This window comes from Marmota flaviventris, chromosome 2 (assembly GCF_047511675.1).
Source record: "Marmota flaviventris isolate mMarFla1 chromosome 2, mMarFla1.hap1, whole genome shotgun sequence".
Classification (NCBI taxonomy): domain Eukaryota; kingdom Metazoa; phylum Chordata; class Mammalia; order Rodentia; family Sciuridae; genus Marmota; species Marmota flaviventris.
The window spans coordinates 137053843-137070882 of record NC_092499.1 but is presented as its reverse complement, the minus strand read 5'-3'; the positions used below and the strand labels follow the sequence as shown (position 1 = coordinate 137070882).

At 50.9% G+C, this 17040-nt stretch overlaps 1 protein-coding gene across 4 annotated transcripts in view; it reads left to right on the top strand.

Moving 5' to 3' along the window:
* Positions 1 to 16830, top strand: part of Znf710 (zinc finger protein 710) — a 71256-nt gene extending 54426 nt beyond the window's left edge. For all 4 annotated transcript variants that reach the window (XM_027919812.2, XM_071608622.1, XM_071608621.1 and 1 more), the window contains 4 exons: positions 3652 to 5139; positions 8811 to 9002; positions 9470 to 9644; positions 14375 to 16830. In XM_027919812.2, the coding sequence (XP_027775613.2) occupies positions 3679 to 5139; positions 8811 to 9002; positions 9470 to 9644; positions 14375 to 14544 (1998 nt within the window). In that variant the 5' untranslated portion in view covers positions 3652 to 3678 and the 3' untranslated portion in view covers positions 14545 to 16830. The remainder of the gene's footprint in view (positions 1 to 3651; positions 5140 to 8810; positions 9003 to 9469; positions 9645 to 14374) is intronic.
* The last annotated feature ends 210 nt before the right edge of the window (positions 16831 to 17040 follow it).

The following is a 17040-nucleotide window of genomic DNA, read 5'->3' as shown; positions in this document are numbered from 1 at the left end:
CCACTAAATCGGCACTTGCAGGGTAATGTGTGTCTGCTCTGGCGAGTGTCTGTCTAGTGTAAAAGAAGGATTGCTGGCCAGGTGGGCAGTAGCTCAACCAACTGGTAGACCTAGAGATCTGAGGAGGGGCTCTGGCTGCCCTCAGGGGGCCAGCCAGGAGGAGAATGAGGCTTCATATTGCAGGTTTTCAAGTCTCACTCATGTGCTTCTGCTGGTTCTTAGTGACCCAGGGCAGCTCCTGAGAGCAGAGGAGGCCAAGCTCAGAGCCATGATGTGACCTCCTATGTTGCACAACTGTGGCATCAGAGATGGACACCTGAGCCCAGTAAGGCCAGCAGGGGGCCAGAGAGACCTGGGAACAGACTCTGCTCTGTCCTCACTGATGAGATATTCGTAAGAATGTTATTCCTGCCAGGTGCCGTGGCACGAGCCGTAATCCCAGCAGCTCTGGAGGCTGACAGGAGGATCATGAGTTCAAAGCCAGCAAAAACAAGGTGCTAACCAACTCAGTGATACCCTGTCTCTAAATAAAATAAAAATAGGGCTGGGGATGTGACTCAGTGGGCGAGTGCCAGGTTTCCTGAGCAAGCTGGGGGCGCTGATGCCTCCTGTCACAGTGACCCATCTCTGAATTTAATCCCTGGTACCAAAACAACAACAACAACAACAAAAGCACACGTCAGGCTTGGTTTATCTCCGCAGTCCTGGGGCCAAAGAAGGGCCCACTTTGAATGGTCATTTACATGATTCACAGTAGGAATCCCGAGCAGACCTGTACTCCATGTCCCTCAGGCAGGACTGATTAACTCTGCTGCTCTCTCATCCACCTCTAGAGTAAAAAAAGTGCTGGGGATGTAGCTCAGTGGTAGAGTACCCCTGGGTTCGATCCCCAGTGCAAATGAAGGAAGGGAGGGGTTGGGACTTGCCCAAGGTAAACCTAGGCTTCATTATTTTTTTAATTTTATTTTGAGACAGGGTCTCACTAAGTTGCTCAGAGCCTCTCCAAGTTGCTGAGGCTGGCTTTGAACCTGTGATCCTTGTGCCTCAGCCTCCCAGGCCACTAGGATTACAGACATGTACCACTGCGCCCAGTTAGGCTTCCCTATTGATGATCAGTTCATCCTCTGCTGGTCCTGACTTTGGGGAAGTCTTAAAAAAAAAAAAACGCTGAGTGCATTGTTTGCTTGAAGTCACAGCAGATGTGAAGGCTGCTGCTGGGTAATGCCTCAGAGACAGGTCACTGTGACAGGAGGCATCAGTGCCCCCAGCTTGCTCAGGAAACCTGGCACTGGTGGGTGCCAGGTGTGGCAGCGGTGGAGACAGGAACCCTGCCTCGTTCATCTTGTTCTCTCCAAGCACAAGCCTGACTCATAGCAGGAATTTACCAAGTATTTGTTGCATAAATGAGTTCACAAGTTCTTAGTTCCTAGTGGTTGTCCTTAGAGTCACCAAAAATTTGCTGAGTTGGGGGCCTGAGATTGAGAGTATCTCTCAGCTCTGTGGCTTCTTTCAGGAAAGGCTTCCTCCAGAGATCTGGGCAGACAGAAAAATAGTGATTCTTTACATTGGTTTATAGCTTTGCAATTAACTAAGTCCCTTCCCCAAGGTTATGACCTTCAGGCTCTCACACCTTTCTACCTTACTTTTTTTATTTTTTGGGGGGGGGCAGTACTAGGGATTGAACCCAGGAGTGCTGTACCACTGAGTCAGCCCCCTGCCATTTTAATTTTATTTGGGGACAGGGTCTTGCTAAACTGCCCAGGCTGGCTTCTAACTTGTGATCCTTCTGCCTCAGTCTCCCAGGTCACTGGGATTTCAGGTGTGCACCTTCGTGCTCAGCTTCACGCCATTTCACGGCAGGGAAACTGAGGTGCAGAAGTGACTTTGCATAGTCACATGTAAGCAATGGAGACAGAACTTGATTCCTAGAAGAGTGGTCCTTCTCTTCTAGGAGACTGTTCCAGATGAACCCTGAGACCCCCTACTTAAGATTCCTTCTGTCAGATCCCTTCCATGAGAGCCGCACTCTAAGCTTAATAGTTGAATCTTTAGTGACTGCTTCAAGGACGCTAAATTCCTGTCTGGGGTATTTTTAGCCTCAGGAAGGGGAAGCTCCACTGGGCCTGGGGGAAGGGCAGCACCAGGCCTGGGGCTAGTTTCCTGAGGAAGGGCTGTCCCTGGCAGGAGTGCTGCTCCCCTTCCTTTGGTGGCTGTGCCAGGTGTGAGCCAGGGCAGGGAACAGGGACATGAGTATCCGAGGTGCCGCACAGCCACAGGCATGCTGCTTGGTGTACCATGGTTCTGGGGAAGCCTAGTGTGGTCAGAGGGCTGGGAGGGCCCCAGGTGCATCCTGAGGGACCCCTAGGAAGCTGCTGCAGCTCAGTGGGTTGGGGAAATGGAGCCCCCTGTGGGGAACTAGTGTGCAAAGGTTGGGCTGCTGGGGAGCAGGTGTATAGGGAGGCAGCTGGAGCCTGCGGAAGGAAGGAAGCCCTGGCTTGGGTTTGTACCTGCGCAGGTGGGCACTCTGGCATTGTTTACAAGAACCTATTAGATCAGAGACCATCAACGTGACCCTGGAAGCAAGTTTAACATTCAAGTCAGACAGTGGACTCAAGCATGTTCACCATCAGGGAGCCCTTCTTTCATCAGATCTAACATGCAACTCCAATGTATAAATCAGACAAAAGCTCTGTTTTCATCAGTATAAATTTAGATATTTAAATGTATCACATTTGGCTAATCAAGAAAAACAATGACCTGTGTGGTAGACACAGGCATTCAGCGCCAGGGTGGCTGTCAATCATTGAGACCAACCTCCGCACCTCATTTATTTTTATATGTTGTCTTGTTTTTGCCCTGTGTGTACTAAAAAAATTCTCATTTATACAGCCAAGCCATCACAAATGGTGACAGTTGTTTAACACCTCATAGTACAGTCTCAAGGTCTGTGCAAAATTAATTATCTTGGCAGCATGGCCAGTGGGGCTGTTGAGTGTGTTAGGATGTGGTACATATTACATTTGAGTAGGTGGATTTTAAAATAGTAGGATCATTATTTTTAAAGTAGCAGAATAATAATAATAATAATAATTATTATTATTATTATTATTATAGCATTTTTAAATCAGGTTTCTGAGAACTTTTTTTTTTTTCAGTACTGGGGATTGAACCCAAGAGCATTTTACCACTAAGCTATAACCTGTCCTTTATACTTATTTATTTTTATTTTAAGCTAGGGTCTCTTGCTAAGTTACTTAGGCTAGCCTTCAATTTGTGATCCTCCTGCCTTAACCTCCAGAGTGGCTGGGATTATAGGCATGCACCACCATACCCAGCTTTTGAGAACTTACTGAAGGACCTGCAGGGCAGTTAGAGTACTACTGAGGAAATCTAACCTCCCTGTTTTACAGATGGGAAGACCAAGGTCAATGAGGGAGCTAACCTTACCCAGAAGCCCACAGAGAGATGGAGGTGATGGTTAGATACAGAGGGTATCACCTTTCCCCATAATTACAAGTGTGTCCTCTTCCCAAGACATGAGTAGAAAGACATCAGGGCCAGACCCACCCAAATCAGCCAAGCCCTTGTCCACTCTGAGTCTGTCTGTGAAGCACTGAACCAGGGTACTAACACACCCCTCTCTTCCCACAGCGATGCCCTCCTAGCCAGCTGCTGGGGATGGAGGGCTTCATGGACTCAGGGACACAGACGGATGCCGTGGTGGTGCTGTCCTTGGCTCAGGCTGCTGTACTGGGCCTGGTCTCAGAAAATGAGCTCTTTGGAGCCACCATAAGCCCCGAGGCCTTCTACCCGGACCTAGGACCAGATCTGTCTGGGGCGTCTATAGGGGAGCCTGGGCCACCAGGACCCGATGTCTACCAGCTGGCCTGCAACGGCAGGGCCCTGGAAGAGCCGGCAGAGGAGGAGGTGCTGGAGGTGGAGGCAGCCTTTGAGAAGCACACACGTCGGAAGACACGGCCCCCTGTGCGGCTGGTGCCCAAGGTCAAGTTTGAGAAGGTGGAGGAGGAAGAGGAGCAGGAGGTCTATGAGGTTTCCGTGCCTGGTGACGACAAGGATGCAGGCCCAGCAGAGGCCCCTACTGAGGTGGCCGGTGGCGGCTGCGAAGCCCTGGTGCAGAGCAGCGCTGTCAAGATGATCGACCTCAGCGCCTTCAGCCGCAAGCCCCGGACGCTCCGGCACCTGCCCCGAACTTCCAGGCCGGAGCTGGATGTGACCCCGTACAACCCTCACTTCCCCGACCCGTCCCGAGACGGCTTCCCCGAGCCCAGCATGGCGCTGCCTGGGCCAGAGGCCTTGCCCGCCGAGTGTGGGTTCGAGCCGCCCCATCTGGCCCCCCTGAGCGACCCCGAAGCCCCCACCATGGCATCCCCGGAGCCTGTCAAGCCAGAGCAGGGCTTCGTGTGGCAGGAGGCCAGCGAGTTTGAGGCCGACGCGGCAGGCTCAACAGTGGAGCGCCACAAGAAGGCCCAGCTGGATCGGCTGGACATCAACGTGCAGATCGACGACTCCTACCTGGTGGAGGCAGGCGACCGCCAGAAGCGCTGGCAGTGCCGCATGTGCGAGAAGTCCTACACGTCCAAGTACAACCTGGTGACGCACATCCTGGGCCACAACGGCATCAAGCCGCACTCGTGCCCACACTGCAGCAAGCTCTTCAAGCAGCCCAGCCACCTGCAGACGCACCTGCTGACGCACCAGGGCACGCGGCCACACAAGTGCCAGGTGTGCCACAAGGCCTTCACGCAGACCAGCCACCTCAAGCGCCACATGCTGCTGCACTCCGAGGTCAAGCCCTACAGCTGCCACTTCTGCGGCCGTGGCTTTGCCTACCCCAGCGAGCTCAAGGCCCACGAAGTGAAACATGAGAGCGGCCGCTGCCACGTCTGCGTGGAATGCGGCCTGGACTTCTCCACCCTGACCCAGCTCAAGCGCCACCTGGCCTCCCACCAGGGCCCCACCCTCTACCAGTGCCTCGAGTGTGACAAGTCCTTCCACTACCGCAGCCAGCTGCAGAATCACATGCTGAAGCACCAGAACGTGCGGCCCTTTGTGTGCACCGAGTGCGGCATGGAGTTCAGCCAGATCCACCACCTCAAGCAGCACTCGCTCACCCACAAGGTGAGCCTGCCTGTCCCGCTCGGCCCTCCGCCAGTTTTTTTATTTGTTATTTATTTGCCTATCTATCTGTGATTTATTTATTTATTTATTTGGTTCTAGAGATTGAACCCAGGGGCACTTTACCACTGAGCTACTTCCCCAGTCCTTTCTATTTTTTTTATTTTGAGACAGGGCCTCCCTGAATTACCCAAGCTGGCCTTAAACTTGTGAACCTCCTGCCTCAGCCTCCCAAATCACTCAGATTGTAGGCATGCACCGCAGTGCCTGATACTCCTATCACTTATTCATTCAGGACTTCTCAATGTTCTGGTTGAGACAATTTAGGTGCAACTCAGGTGAACATTTCTTATTTTTGTATTTATAAATTTCTCTTGATAGGGTTGGGGGTGTAGCTCAGTGATAGAGAGCATTTGCCTAACATGTATGAAGCTCTGGGCCATGAGAGGGAGGGAGGGAGGGAGGGAAGGAAGGAAGGAAGGAAGGAAGGAAGGAGAGAGAGGGAGAGAGGGAGAGAGGTGGGGAAAGAAAAGGAAGGAAAGAAAGAAAGATTTATCTTGATGGGTACTAAAGAAAAATACAATTGAAATTAGTTTTTAGTTTAGTGTTTTGTTTTTTCAGTGCTAGGAATTGAATCCAGGGCCTCGTACATGCTAGGCAAATGCTCTACCACTGAGCTATATCCCTGGTCCTGAAATTATTTTTTTAAATAGTAAAACTTGGCCAGGAGTGGTGGTGTGCCTCTGTAATCCCAGCAACTTGGGGGAGGATCAAAAGTTCAAGGCCAGCCTGGACAATGTAGCAAAACCCTGTTTCAAATTTAAAAAAAAAAACTGCTGAAGGTATAGTTTAGTGGTACAAGGCCCTGGGTTTAATCCTAATATCTTGGGGGTAAAAAAAGGAAAAACTTAAAATGGTTGGGGGTTGGAAAGAAAAGTTTAGGGAACCCCCGAAGAACACAGTGTGGGAATCACAAAAGTAGCCTAACCTTCCTGACTTCTGGATGGGAGAACTAAGGCCTGAAAGAGGCCAGGACATCACTGGGAGACAGGCACAACAGCATCCTCTGCTGCTTGTTGTTTGTTACTAAAGAATGTCAAAACCTGTGACTTCCCTTTAGGAATAGGCCAGATAGACTTGATTATAAAAGGAGAATGGATGTAAAGGAAATTTTTATTATGGAAAAGTACAGGTGGTTCTAGAATATATCTACACTAGGCAAAGTGGTTTGAGAAGGTGGAAGACTGAGCAGCCGTGTTCTGACTTACCACGTCTCTAGACCCAACCTTGACCTGCCCTCGTTTTCCTGCCTTCAGGCCACCAGCACCCCTACCTTTCAACCACATCATTTTCACCAAGAGGGCTCACGTCCAGGCAAATGGAATGAAGCCTCTCTCTCAGGTCCCACGGTCCTGCTGTAGTATTTGGCTGACCTGTGGTTTCACCAGAATCCAGCAATTTAATCCTCTAAAGCTGAATGTATATGGAGCTCATTCTTCTCCCTAAATAGCGGCTTGTAGTGATAATCCAGGTCAAACTTGGGACCTTACCTGTCAGTGGACAGTGAGTGGAAGGAAAAAATAGCCTGCCAAGCTAAGAATCCAGGCTTCTCCAACCCTGGGAAATTTCTCTGCTAGTGCAGGCTATGTTCTATTACTGGGGCTCCTCCAGCCAGTTGGTAGTAGCTACCTGAAGTGTAATGTAAAAGAGTCTGAAACTAAATCTGGGCTTGAAGATAAAATCATGATTGATTGTTAATGTCTGCAAGGGAGAGAGTAGAAGGTGATGGTACATATGCTGTATTTGCCACCTTTCTCATCTAGTGGAGGACTTCAAAATCCCTACAAATCCACAAAGTTAAAAAAAATAATAATACTATGAAGAAAAGCTGAAAGCCTGATTCAAAACATCCCTATTGCCTGAATTTTTGTTAAATGTGCCCAATATGTGCTTACAAACTCCTGAGTGGCAGGGCCCCCTGGTGGTCACACACACCTATAGTTTCTCAAAAGGGACACAGCCATAACCCTCCCTGTCTGTAAGAAAACAAGATGAAGGGCCATTAATTTTTGTTTTTTTTTTCCTGATACTGGGGATTAAACCTAGAGGTGTTCTACCACTAAGCTATACCCCGCCCCCAAGCTCTTTTTATCTTTTGAGACAGAGTCTCATTATGTTACCCCAGCTGGCTTCGAACTTATGATCCTCCTGCCTCAGCCTCCTGAGTAGCTGGGTTTACAGGTAGGCACACCCAGACCATTAAATTGTAATACATGCCCTGGGTCAGATCCCCAGCACCAAAAAAAAAAAGAGAAAATTATAATACAAAACTTCGTAACAGATAAATAGTTGGAACGGCAGCTGTGACATTGAGTTCCCCCTAAATTACCTACTCAGCAAAGACAGAACAGCTCTCAACATCCAACCTAACATTCCTCCACAGACCATAGATCACAGCCCCCGTGTGCCCAGCACCCTCCTGCTCTGAGAGTCACGCTCTGGGGAAGCATGTCTGATAGTCCAAATAAAACGGTTTTCCCTAGAGTCTATGAATCCTAGGGCTGAGTGTCCCAAAACCCATCAGTGATAAATCACCTGGGGACTTGACAAGAATAAAATATCCTGTGGGTGTGGAGGCCCACACGTATAATCCCAATGACTCAGGAGGCTGAGACAGGAGGACCAAAAAAAAGTTCAAGGCCAGCCTCAGCAATTTAGCAAGGCCCTAAGCAATTTTTTTTTAAATATTTATTTTTTAGTTTTCGGCGGATACAACATCTTTGTTTGTATGTGGTGCTGAGGATCGAACCCGGATCGCACGCATGCCAGGCGAGCACGCTACCGCTTGAGCCACATCCCCAGCCCGGCCCAAAGCAATTTAATGAGACCCTGTTCCAAAATAAAAAAGGACTGGGGATGTGGCTCAATGGTTAAGTGCCCCTGGGTTCAATCCCTAGCACCAAAAATAGATAAATAAATAAAAAGTCCTGGGCTACCCCAATCCCAAGATTAGACTCTCCAGGCAGGGAAGGACTCAAGAGGCTGGGAATTGGACAGGAACTGATGGTGGCTTTTATCTCCAGAAAGGTCTAGAAAAAACAGTCAAGTGTCAGTGGATGACCTCTGATGTTTTTAGAACTCAAAATTCTATGCAAACCTGAGTGCTTATCGTTTTTCCAGGGAGCGCATAGCTTTAATCATTTTCTCAAAGGGGTCTGTGAACCAAAAAGACCAGCAGGAGACAGCACTGAGCAGAGCAGCGCAGTCCATGACACCAGGCCACATCCTCTTGACCACTGATGTCTAGCGGCGTGCTGCCTCCAGGTGCCTGGGAAACAGTCCCCCAGTGAGTGACTGAATGAAAACACATTTGCCTCCACACATTGGTACAGATGTAGCTATGCACCTGCTATGGACAGGAGGCTGCAGGAGTGTGGATAAGGAGCAGGGCACAGCCTATTTCTGCCTTTTACTGGAAGGCTTCCTGGAGGAAGTGGCCCTGCCCTGTCATTCTTCTCATGATTTCAAGTAAAAGGTACCTGTTCAGAATACCTCCCAGAAAGAGCCATTTCCCAGAACCCATGCCTATGTAATGCTGTAGCCCTGAAACCTACCCCTATACCCAGGATTGCTTCCAGAAACCATACCTGACCGTTGTTCCCACCCCCTCGCAGGGCGTGAAGGAGTTCAAGTGCGAGGTGTGTGGCCGGGAATTCACACTGCAGGCGAACATGAAGCGGCACATGCTGATCCACACCAGCGTCCGGCCCTACCAGTGCCACATCTGCTTCAAGACCTTTGTGCAGAAGCAGACCCTCAAGACCCACATGATTGTACACTCACCCGTGAAGCCATTCAAGTGCAAGGTACTGGGACCTTCCACAGTGGCCGGGGTCCACTGGCTGCAGCACTGTGGCCCACCTGCAGCCAGCCCGGCCAGTGCAAGCAAGGGGAGCCCCAGCTGGGGAAAGCCTTGCCCGGGCTCTGGAGGCTGGGGTGGGCAGGTGGGGGTCAGATGCCGCTCAGGTTGTATATCTGGAGAGCGGGGGAGAAGGGGAAGGTCATGGTGCAGCCACGGAAAGGGCCCAGATCTGGGACTCTATGCAGCACAGATCTAACCCTTCAGCTTAGAAAGAGTGGTCCCCACAGGAACAGGGACCAGCAGGAATGACATTTCTCTGCCTCTTAGGCCTCCGTAGCCACATGGGAAAGGACAGATGGAGTGCTGGCTGTAGCAAATAGGGATCTCCCTCAGCTGTGGAGGAGGAGTGGGCTGCGGGTCCGGGCAGGTGGGCTCCCTGCAGGCTGATGGCACCAGCGTGGTGTTTTCCAGGTGTGCGGGAAGTCCTTCAACCGCATGTACAACCTGCTGGGCCACATGCACCTGCACGCTGGCAGCAAGCCCTTCAAGTGCCCCTACTGCTCCAGCAAGTTTAACCTCAAGGGCAACCTGAGCCGGCACATGAAGGTCAAGCATGGCGTCATGGACATCGGCCTGGACAGCCAAGGTGGGTGGGCTGTGCGCAATGGACAGAGCAGGAATGACACCAGCATGGCGCACTCGGGAGCCTCCTGTCCAGTTAGGGGAGCAGGGAGGCTGACCAAGGCTGAGGCCTCAGTGGGGTGGGCTCAGGTCTGGAGGGGGGGGGACCCTGGAGGGCCATCATGGCGATAATGATGGGATATTTATGTCTTCTTCCAAGGACTTAAATGGGCTCAAAAAACAATAATAATAATAAAAATAATCACTTACATTGATTGAGTGCTGTGTAACTCGTGATCCTCGCAGTGAGGCTGACTCTGTTATTATCCCCGGTATAAAGATACAGAAGCAGAAGGGCAGAGAAGTTAAGGAACTCCCTCCCACAAGACCACAACACCATAGGGGTGGGAGACGCTCTGTCTCATTACCATGACATCTAAAATAAGTGGTGGGGCTGCATGTGATAGCGGTGCACTCCTGTGATCCCATCAGCTCAGGAGGCCGAGGCAAGAGGATCACAAGTTCAGGATCAGCCTGAGCAACTTAGCGAGACTACTTTGAGAATAAAGTAAAAAGAGGTAGGGATATAGCTTAGTAATAGAGTGTGTCCTGGGTTCAAATCCCAGAACCGAAAACAATAACGATAATGATATAAGTGGATGTGAAAGAAATAACAAAGGGGAGAAAACGGTTAACTAGAAAAATAAGGGAGCCAGGCATGGGGGCACACTTCTGTAATCCCCAGTGATACAGGAGGCTGAGGCAGGAGGATCACAATTTCCAGACAGCCTCAAGAGACTTAGCGAGACCCTTAGCAACTTAGCAAGACCCTGTCTCAAAATAGAAAGGGTTGGGATGTGCCTTAGTAGTTCAGCACCTCAGGATTCAACCCTTGGTACCAGTAAATAAATAAATAATAAGGAAAGGCACAGTGAGGTCACAACTTTAAGTGCACCGTGGGAGATCTTATAGGCATTCAGAGAATGCTGGGCTTCCGAGCAGCCAAGGCAAAGAGTGTAACACAATTGGTCACAGTCCTCTCAGGGCCTGCCAAAGAGAATGTAACCTACAAACTCAGGAAACCGATGATCCTGCCATTAAAATCTGGGAGAAGTTTCCAGAGAGGAGCCTACATTTCAGCAGTTGCCAGAAGTTTCAGAAACACTGTTATGAAACACCCTCAAGTGTTAACAATAGCCTCTCCCTTTAGCACTGGTCAGTAGTAAAAACACTTCTGTGAGGCCACAGTGCTGACCATTAGTCTCTGGATTCACTGTGGATAGGGTGGCTTTAAAAATTAAGAATGAAGAAGCCTAAGGCACTTCATGAAGGCTCTTCCTACGGTTTGAGCTTTCTCTGGGGCTCCTGCTGAGGCAAAATAGCCAGCATATGCCTGGGCAGTAGCCAGGTGAGTTGACTTACCCTAAGGGGTTATTCACCTAGAAATGGCTGCAGTAACTCTGACCTTGGTTTGTGAACCACTGACCAGTGAATGACCTGGGATTTCTGGCAGAAACAGGTGACTCTCTGGGATTGTTTTTCAGTAGTCTAGTAAGACTGCTTCCACTAGGTGATGATGAAACCCTTTGGCTATTGGTTTTGTGGTGCTCTGGGGAAGCATGACTGAAAAGCAAAGCCTTCCACATGCTAGGCGAGAGCTCTGTCACTGAGTCCTATCCCCAGCCCATTGCTGCATAAGTCTGCTCCCTGTAGCCCCTCGCTATTCAGAAAGTCAGCATCAGCATTGCTCAGGATCTCAGTGGAAATGTAGACCCTTGGCCCCACCCCAGACCTGCACAGTCAGAATCTGCCTTTCAAAAAGGCCTCTAGGTGATTTGTTGCACAGCGAAGTTGAGAAGCACTTAAGTCATGTAATGCTTCCGAATCTTCCCCAGAGCATGTTGAAACAAATTGCTGGGCCCCACCCCCACAGTATGTGATTCGGGAGGTCTGGGGTGGCAGTCAGACAATGTGCATTTCCAACAAGTTTCCAGGTCCTACTGAAGCTGCTGGTTAGGAATCTCATTTTGAGAACCTTTGATCTAGACCCTACAGAACTGGTTCTGAATTGGGCTGTTCACTAGAAGTCACCTGAGGAGCTTTAAAAATGCAAATGCCTGAATCTAGACCCTACAGATTCTGGAATGTGGCTTTTGATCAGGGTTGTTGTTGTTGGGCACTGGAGATTGAACCCCCCCATTACTCTACCACAGAGCCACATCCCCAGCCCTTTATATTTTTCATTTTGAGACAGGGTCTCGCTGAGTTGCTTAAGGCCTTGTTAAATTGCTAAGGTTGGCCTGAAGTTTGTAATCCTCCTGTTTCAGCCTCTAGTCTCTGGGATTATAGGTGTCCACTACTGCACCCAGCATGATCAGAATATTTTAAAACACTTTGGGTGGCTCCTTAGCCAGTACACTTTGAGCTCCTATAGTGGAACTCCCACAAGAAGGGCCCAGAGCCAACTTTGCCCTTATAGAAATAACTGGGGCCAGCCAGGCGGGGTGGTGGACACCTGTAATCCCACTCAGGATCCTGAAGCAAGAGGATCACAAGTTCAAGGCCAGGCTCAGCAATTCAGCAAGCCCTAAGCCATTTAGCGAGACTCTGTCTCAAAATGAAAACTAAAAAGGGCTGGGCATGTAGCTCTGTGATAGAGCACATCTGGGTTCAACCCCCAATACTGGGAAGAAACAAAGAACAAACTGGGCCATGAAAAGACTATCCCTGCCCACAGAAGGGTGGTTAAGGGGCAAGCTCCTGTGTGGTCAGTAGCCAGGGAGGCTTTGGCCGCCTGCTTCTCACATACAGCCTGGGTCTGAGAAGCCCAGACTTGATGCTGCATAGAAGGCAGCCTGTGTTCTAGGTGGGATCACCCATAAACTACATGGCTGTTATTTGGGAGGTGGAATGATATCCTTGTTAAAATGCTGGACTGTATGCCAGGGGCAGTGTGGCCCATGACAGTAATCCCCACGGTTAAGGAGCCTGAGGCAGGAGGACCGCAAGTTTGAGGCCAGCCTCAACACCTTAGCAAGGCCCTAAATGAAAAATAAAAAGTAGCTCTGGATTGAATCCCCAGTACTCACAACACCCACAAAAAAAAAAAAAAAAAAAAAAAAAAAGAAAAAGCTAAACTATTCCCTGGGACCGGATAGGAACAATAATAGACTCCATAAAGTAGGGATGTTATATAGTTTCCCAGGATGCTTTATTGTATGAGGATGTGGTGCTGGGGTTGGAGGAGGAAACAGCCTAGAACGGTCACGAGTTGTGACCGTTCGCTTTATTTTATAAGGTCAGGAAGATTCACGTGTTTCTGATGCTCTGGGAACAAATAACAGATGCCCATGCAGACTAACTTAAACAAGAAGGGGAGAATCAAGAAACCAAGTCTAGGCCATCTTCATAGATGGGAGATTCTTAACAGTGACATCGGGGATAGACTCCTATCATCTGTCCATAGTATTACCTGTGATTTTTTCCTTATAGTTACAAGATGGCTGCCAGTGGCCATGAAAGAACTGATCTTCCTTGCTCTCATCCAGTGGAAGAATGAGCACCTGCTCCCCTTAGCTCTTTGAAACCAGTGTGAATATTCTAAGGACTTATTAGCAGATATTTACTCATGACCCACTGACCAGAATTAGCTCACATGCCAATTCCTGAGCCATTCATTGGCAGGGGGTGGGATTACTCTTAGACTAGTGGTTCTCAATTGGGGGTGAATTTGCCTCCCAGGTAATATTTGGCCCCTGGAGAAATTTGGGTTGTCACACTGGCACCACACCACTGGCATCTAGAGGGCAGAGGCCATCCTGCAATGCCCTGGGCAGCTCCACAAAACAAAGAACGATGTCAATGGTGCCAGGGTGACGAGTCTTGCCTTGGCCTTGTCAGAGCTGTCCCCCACAAGCTGGGGCTGAACCCCCAACACAAACCATATCTCCTCAATGGACAGGGCAGAATACACTTAGGGGTTAAGCCATAGTCCTTCCAGCCAGGCTCTGGGGCCACCTGATCACACCTTGGGCCACCCTCTGTGGAGTAATCTGTCTGGCTTTTGTTACAATAGAAAGAGCTTTATAAGATTCCAATTTGATAAAATCACGAGGCCTCTTAGCATTTCTGCCTCCCACAAAGCCTTGTTAACCTACCTTGGGTGTGTCTTTGTCCTTGGAGAGCCAGTCTCAAGGATACCACCGGGTACAACTGGTTTAAAGCACTAATGCTGGCAAGAGGTCAGAGGACAAACTGCTCTGAGGCAGAACAGCACAGCAGTTCAAAACAACAGTACTTGCTGGGTGACCTCTGGCAAGCTGATTAACCTCTCTGAACCTCAGCCTTTGGATCTGCCAGCTGAGGTTGCTGTGATCATTGGATGAGATGTGTGAAGTGCCTGGTGTGCAGTAGGTGCTAAATGAGTGGCATTGCAGAGACATGATAAACTATAGCAGGTTTTCTTGTAGCAAAGTGACCAAGGAGAAACACTGAGGATTGAGAAGGACTTGAAGACTTAGAAAGGGCAATGGAAGCATGAAGAAGTTCAAGGCCAGGCCTGGGTCTCTGCCTGAGCCACTTCACTGTTAGCATCCACCCCTGTATACACTGCATTAGGAACCCGAGGAACCTGGGGCTCCCCAGAGTGGGAGGGCCAAGAGGTAGCTAGGGACCCATGGAAGCAGTCACTGGGAAATGGGGTGACCAGCTCCCCCCACAAGGACCCCCAGGCCTAACTGCACCCCTCTCTTGCAGACCCCATGATGGAGCTGGCAGGCACTGACCCCTCTGAGCTCGATAGCCAGCAGGAGATGGAGGACTTTGAGGAGAGCGCCTACACTTACGCCGGTGTGGACAGCGGTGCCGAGGCCAGCGCCCTCACCGAGCAGGCCATGAAGGAGATGGCCTACTACAACGTGCTATAGCGGGAGCCCAGCCACCCAGCACAGGGGAGGAGGCCTCGGGGAGTGGGGGTGAGACCTGGGTGCTGCAGGCCACGCCTCCTGCAGCCAGAAACATGCTACTGCCCCACCGTCCCCAGTCCTCCCTCCCCGTCATTTGCACCACTAGGGACCTTTACAGACCAAATGGAGACTGTACTACTGGCCTTGCTGGGAGCCAGGTGCGGGCCCAGGCATCCCTGCAAGGAAAGAGAAACCAGGAGGCCCCCTCCGTGTCTCTGGCCTGCTACTGTGGGCAGGAGAGAGAAAGGCACAGGCTGGCAGGGTGTCTCAGGCCACCTCGGGCCCAGCAGAACTCTCCACAGGTCCTGGACTGCAGGAAGAGATCCCGTGAACCAGGCCTGTTTCTTTCCTGGACCAACTCCTGCCTCTAGGGATGCCTGAGCTCTTCCCCTGCTGGTCAGCACTGCCCACCCCACCTGCCCAGGCCAGAAGTCCCCTTCCCCGTCTTGTCACCAGACAGCCAGGCAGGGCACTCTGCCTTCTACCTCCTGGGCATGCGTGTGGCCCTGGCCTGCAGGAAAGCCGGAGGAGCCCAGCCCCCAGCTAGTGCCCTCCCAGATGGTCCCCAGAAGACCCCTGTCCTATAGCCCTGTTTGGAAGTGAGTGCCCCTGAAGTGAATCGTGACAAATATCATCCATTCTGTCCTGGGCTAGGGCACCACATCAGGGTCCCCCACCAAACAAAATGTAGACACACCTGTGTTAGGCACACTCTAACAAAGACACAGAGGATGGGCAGGGTGAAGACTTCACTGGGACCAAGAGGGACTGTCCTCAAGGGAGGCCAAGGGCCACCTGTGGGAGAAGGAGACTAAAGTAGTTTCTTAAGAACAGGTGTGCATTTTGAGGGTGGGGTTAGCCAAGAGTCCTCAGGCTCCTAGGAAAGAGTAACATATTTAAAAAGGAAAATGAAGACCATAGAGGGAGATTTTTTTTTTTTTTTTTTTTTTTTTTACTAAATGGGGGTATTTTGAAGGTAATTTATTATTATTTTTTTTTTTCTTTCCAACTCTGTGTCACTTGTTATTTTTTCAAGGAGAAGCATTCTTTTTCCAAATGTAAGCTTTGCGTGCTGTGCGTGCTTCATGCCTCCCCACCCAGAGCAGCCCGGCTGGGCTGGACCTGGGCTCAGTGGGGACTGATGCTCTGGCCCAGAAGGCGCAGCTGTTGGCAGGGAGCCTCAGCAGGCCGGGTGGGAGACAGGGCAGGCAGAGGCCGGGCAGCCCTCCAACCTGCCCAGCCCCTCCTGCTGGTGACAGCTTTAGACCGGTGGCCAGGGCTGCTGACTCTACTTAGCCAGCAGCCCCCTCCCTAGCCCACCTGCTTTCATCCCCCATCCCCACACCAGCTCCTGTCCCCAAACAGAAGCCCACAGACCCAGGGCGGTGAAATAGCACATTCAGGAACTCTAGGGCACCCAGATTCCCGCCCACTCACCTCCTGAGGCCTCAGGTGGGGAGGGGCAGGCAGGGCTGTCCCTGAAGGCACAGGTGAAGCCAGGAGTGGGGACAGCTGGACTGGGGAGACCAGTTGAAATGCAGCTACCCCCAAGGCTGTTTCCCTAAGTGAAGGACCAAGCCAGGCCTCAGGGTGACTGAGATCAGGTGGGGTTGGGGGTGGACACACAGTGGCCCCAGTGTGGCTCCCTAGGCCCCAAGGCCCCCAGCCTCCCAGGTGCCCGCCATGATGACCCTCAGGTGGCAGTGACTGCGGCGTCACTGTACAAGACATTTTCTCCTGCTGAGCAGAAGGTATCGCCCCTGCAAACTACCTCTTCCCACAATGTCTTTCTCCCCTGGTACCAAAAAGAACCCTGTACCTCCTCCTCCCTCCCGCCAGCGCAGCGCCCTTGGTCTTGGAAACCGAAGGGAGAAGGTCTGGCCTGGTGTGGGGGCTCTGCGCTCTCCCCAGCCGATGTCAGCACTGGCCCTCCACGAGGTCCCATACTTGAATGCCCCTGCCCTGTGCCTTGTACCTGGGCAAAGTGAAGAGGAGCGGAGCACAACTCGGTGGAGCTGGGGTGGCCTTGCAAGGCTCCTGTCCTCACCCCTCCCCAACCTTCTCAGAAGGGGCCTGCGGCCTCCCGGTGACTCAAACTCCCGGACAAATTCCATTCTAACTTATTTTGACGTGTATACAAACCAACTGTTTAGAGAGTCCACTTGTGCAAAGCCCTACTGTGATTTTATGTTCCTGTTTAAAGAGAGGTTTACTTAGCAATAATTATAAATAAACAAATATTCTTTAGCGAGGTGATTATAAGTGCTTCTTTCCACAGATTTTGGGGATGTCCCACATAGCAGAGCAAGCGTCACTCTCCAGAGGCTGGAGGGGGCCGGAACTGTCCTCTATACTAGAATGGCCACCTGCAGTGTCAGGTGCCTGCAGCGAACTGCACCAAGAGCAAAAGAAAGGGGGGCAGGCCAGGGCCCCAGAAGTCCCACCACTTGCAGAGAA